The sequence below is a fragment of the Nicotiana tabacum genome, chromosome 9, assembly GCF_000715075.1.
Source record: "Nicotiana tabacum cultivar K326 chromosome 9, ASM71507v2, whole genome shotgun sequence".
Taxonomy (NCBI): Eukaryota; Viridiplantae; Streptophyta; class Magnoliopsida; order Solanales; family Solanaceae; genus Nicotiana; species Nicotiana tabacum.
In genome coordinates this window covers 52,044,924-52,049,557 of record NC_134088.1, presented here as the reverse complement: position 1 = coordinate 52,049,557, position 4,634 = coordinate 52,044,924, and the positions used below count along the sequence as shown (strand labels likewise).

Here is a 4,634-nt window from a genome sequence, read left to right as displayed (position 1 = left end):
CTCGGAGTAATTTTTGGCTGTAAATCTTGTGTTGGAACGACTTGATGATTTGAACTGTCATTGCTCTCCTTAACTTGTTTCCCATGTATTTTAACTGTGTTTGATTATTTTGCCATTTTACCGCATGTTTACTCCTTGTTGCCATTTATCTACTTATTTGCTTTCAATTATTAGCTTTTTATCTATATCCTGCATAAGTTTTCATGTCTAGTGAATGTCTTGACTTGAACCTCATCATTACTCTATTGAGGTTAGTCTTGATACTTACTGGGTCCCATTGTGGTGTACTCATACTATACTTTTGCATATTTTATACAGATTTAAGTACTTCAGATTGTGTTGGTTTTGAGAATTGTGCCGGTGCGGTTAGAGACTTCAAGGTATACATGTCGTTCTGTTCCCAGGCCTCAGCGTCACCATCTTACTTCATTTATGGTACTGTTTAAATTGTGATCCAAAATAGTATTGTATTTTGGAATATCTTGTGCACTCTCCATAGAGCTTATGACTCTGTATTACTAGATTTTGGTATTGTGAAAGTTGTATTATGATAGTGACTATATTTTTATCACGATCCAAAATTCAACTAGTCGTGATGGCACATAATCTAACCCGCTAGGTAAGTCAAATAACAACAATCCAATTCAAAAGAGATTTACTGAGAAAACAAGTGATGAAATAACTGAACTTTTATATAAAGAATTTTCCAAGGACTGGTAGTATAAATCATGAGCTTATAAGATTTAGAGTTTACAAAGCTGATATGAAATAAATACATCATCTGTTTGAAATAAACATGAACAGATTAGTTGATTAAAAAACCCTAGCTCTTGCGATTGGTGAAAAGAGACGACTGTGCACGTAGATATCGCGAAGCCATTAATGGCTGCTCTGGCCACTGGCCAGCCTCCTCTTGAGGCTGGTCAGTCATCCCTACCATCTCCACAACCCTTCCAAACATCTACAATCCCAACAACAATCCAAAACTATATGCAACTAGTAAAACCTACAACATTAAATGCTGCCATGCAAACGTCGACCCACATAACCCTAAAACCAATATACATTGGAACAAGAATGAAGTGAAGAAATCTATTGATCAACAAGGATTACAGTTGGCTGTTCTTGGCAAGTTTTCTTATGGAAAACCAGTTATTCAAGAATTACGTAAGGCAATACCAATTCAATGTGAACTGAGGGGTCCTTGTTCTATTGGTTTGATCGAGGATAGTCATGTTCTTATTAAGCTTTCATTAATGGATTATTACATTCACTTATTATCGAATCCAGCCTTTTTTAAAAAAATTTCAAGGAGATATATGGCAGATGAGATGCACTAAATGGAATCCATGGTGGAAACCTGACGAAGAAACTCCTGCGCCATAGCATGGATTTCTTTTCAAGACTTGCCTCCCAACTTCTTTGGTAAGGATTTCGTATTTTTGTTGGCTAGGGAAGTTAGAACACCTTTACATGTTGATTTGGCTACACAAAATGGCACACGACCTAGTTATGCTAAGGTTAAGGTGGAGGTAAATTTATTATCAAAATTTCCTCGAAAAATCAAAATCGTAGAGAAGGAGGATGAGTCTGGACCTGAAGAATCAAAGTGGATTAAAATTAGGTATGACTACATGCCTAAATATTGTAAAATATGTAAAAAGAAAGGACATAAGGAGAGTGAGTGGTGTGTAGTTAATCCTAAACTCATGCAATTTGAAGAAACTATAGTTGATGAGGGCAAAGGAAAGAAGCAGGTTGGTACCACAGCAGCTACTACAAAAGTTCTAACTAGTGGTAAAGTCCTGGGGAAACCACTTCCTAATACTGCCAGGAAAGAGTGGATGCAAAGGTGGAAGAATAAATATCAACGAGACAAAAAGAGGGCACATTATTGAAGACACAGTTGGTAAAGATATGATCACTATGGAGGGTAAGGGCAAGGAGTATCAACAAAGAATAAATTTTCTGCTTTGGAAGTTGAAGAAATTGACCAACCAACATTGAGAATCATTGATGGAAAATGAGATGATAAGGGCAAGGAAAAGGAAAAGAAGCAACTGAAAAACGAATCCAACAGAGCAAAGAAGAAGAATCACTTCAAGAAAAGTTGGAGATTCCAGCTCTAATCCTAAGGAAACTGAGATTAGTTTAGCGGCTAAGGATAGTATCTCAAATCCTACTGGAGAAGGGATTTGGAAGGAGGCAGCTGTTTCAAGCCCTAATCCTAAAGATACTGGGAATGAGGTCGATATAAGAAGGGAAAGAACAGTTGACTGGGTTGCTAGAAGATTTGGAGCTGCTCCTGAAGACATCAATGTTGCCACAAATTATTTATGCCAAGAGACACCTTCACAAACAATACATGGTTATTCAAGGGGATTGGGAGCTATTGAAGCTACAAGTGATATAATAGCATCATGGGGAGAAGAAGTAGAGGAGCTGGAGATCAACAACGAAACTAAAAAGAATGCAAAAAATAATGCCCTAACTGGCACACTACATGCAAAGAAACAAGATGGTTTAGAAGACCTTGCTACAGGAAACCCTTATGAAATTAGGGTTGATGTTTTACAAACAACCACGATGCAACACACAGCAAGGTCAATTGGAGTAGGTAATGGGTCACCTAAAGAAGTTAGAATCAATGAGGGTGCAAGTGGAGAAGCTTAAGTGATGAATAAAAGCAATGGAACAGTAAACCCTAGCATAACTGGGCAGGTTCCTTCCATAATGGCAGCTCAAGTGATTGATGAATTAGGGGTAGGAACTGTTGATAACACTCATATAAGGGTCTTAGATGATTCAGTGGGTCAGGGCAACAAACATTTGCTGGTAAGAAGGTTGATCTCAATGGAACAGTAAATTCTGTAATTGGTGCAACAACTAACCCGAGTTTAGGGTCTGTTTATGCGCTTCAATTCAGAGCTATTCAGGAGGCTATTGGTGATAAAGAGCAGAACAAGCAAGTGATATCTCAGGAGAAAATTGAGAAGGCCATTGTTCCTAAAGTTTCAGGTGCAATTGAGGAAGTTTCAGTAGCTTGTGCTTCAGGAGCTAGACAACCAATGCAGTTTCAGATCAATGTGCCAGTAATGTCACCTAATCAGATTCTACATGACATCATCACTCACAATGTGGTGCCAATGGACATTCAGAATATAGGGTTAGAGCAAGGGTAGCTAGAAGATAAAGGTGAAGATGAGTCTGCTGCTGGCAAATTTAAGAAAATTGCTAGGGGGCAGATCTTTCTCCTAGAATTGGAGACAAGAGTGGAAAGAGAGGAATGAATCAAGGACAGCATAAAGAAGTGCAACACCCAAAAAACATTTTGCCTAAGAGGGCAGTATCACACACCAAATGATGATCAAAACTTTGATATGGAATATAAGGTCTGTGAAGACTCAACAGGCCTTTCAGAGGGTGATCAATATGCAAAGGGAATTTGGATTCTTTGTGGCCGCTTTGATGGAGCCATTTTAGAATTCTAGGCACATTCAAAGATATAGAAGAAGACTCAATATGGAGGTTGCTTTTGCTAATATAAATGGGAAAATTTGGTTGTTTTTTGATGTTGCAGTAGTATGAGAACTAATGATGGACACTCATTAGCAGGTTACTATCAAATTATATCACCAGGACATTGGCCAACACATTATGTATACTTTTGTATATTCTAAATGTTCTTCATTAGAAAGATTGGAGTTGTGGGATAATATCTATTATCTTTCAAGTGATATGGAGTTGACTTAGATGGTAGGTGGAGATTATAATGTATTGCTTCATGAAGATGAGAAGATTGGTGGGCTTCCAGACCATCCTCCTGAGTATGAAGACTTTGCATTTTGTGTGAATTTAAGTGGGCTGTTTGATCTAGGCTACAAGGGCAGTCCCTTCACTTGGTGGAATGGAAGGCCAAATGCAGAATGTATTTTCAAGAGGTTGGATAGAATCCTTGTGAATATGTCTTTCCATAATTTATTTCCAACCATTGAAGTTGAACATCTAATAAGAACTGGCTTAGACCACGCTCCCTTGTTGATGAGTTGTGGTGAACAAAGGTCTAACTATATTAAGCCTTTTAAGTTCTTAAATTTTTGGACTAAGCATAAGAGGTTGTGAGGCAGAATTGGTTTGCAGACTTCCTTAGTGATCATTTCCTCATGTTCAAACAGAAGTTGAAGAGGGTGAAGGCTGCATTTTCTAAATAGAGCAAGGATACCTATGGATATATTTTTAAGCAACTGGCAATCAGGGAACATATTGTAAGGGTGAAGGAGATACTATTTAAAGAAGAGCCAACTGTGGAGAATAGAATTGTCTTACAAAAAGCTCAAGCTGAACCAAAGAATTACCTAAGTATTGAAGAACAGTATTGAAAGCAGAAAGCTGGTATGACATGGTTCACTGAAGGAGACAAGAACACTAGATTTTTTCACAATCATGTAAATGGCAAGAGGCAGAAGCTACAACTAAAGAGGATTCAAGACAGTAATGGATCATGGGTTGAAGATCAAGAAGCTTTGGCTAAGGCTGTTGTGGAGTTCTATGAGAGGCTGTTCACACATGAGGAAGATCCTACAAATTTCTCTTTGCTAGTTAATGTTCCTGCCATGGTGACAAGGGAGCAGAAT

General features: G+C 38.0%; 1 protein-coding gene across 1 annotated transcript; it reads left to right on the top strand.

Annotated features, from left to right (window-relative positions):
* Nucleotides 1-3,753: 3,753 nt before the first annotated feature.
* Nucleotides 3,754-4,379, top strand: LOC142163901 (uncharacterized). Its single transcript, XM_075221054.1, has 2 exons — nt 3,754-4,061; nt 4,256-4,379. Exons 1-2 carry the CDS (start codon nt 3,754-3,756, stop codon nt 4,377-4,379), a joined length of 432 nt encoding a protein of 143 aa, XP_075077155.1.
* The last annotated feature ends 255 nt before the right edge of the window (nt 4,380-4,634 follow it).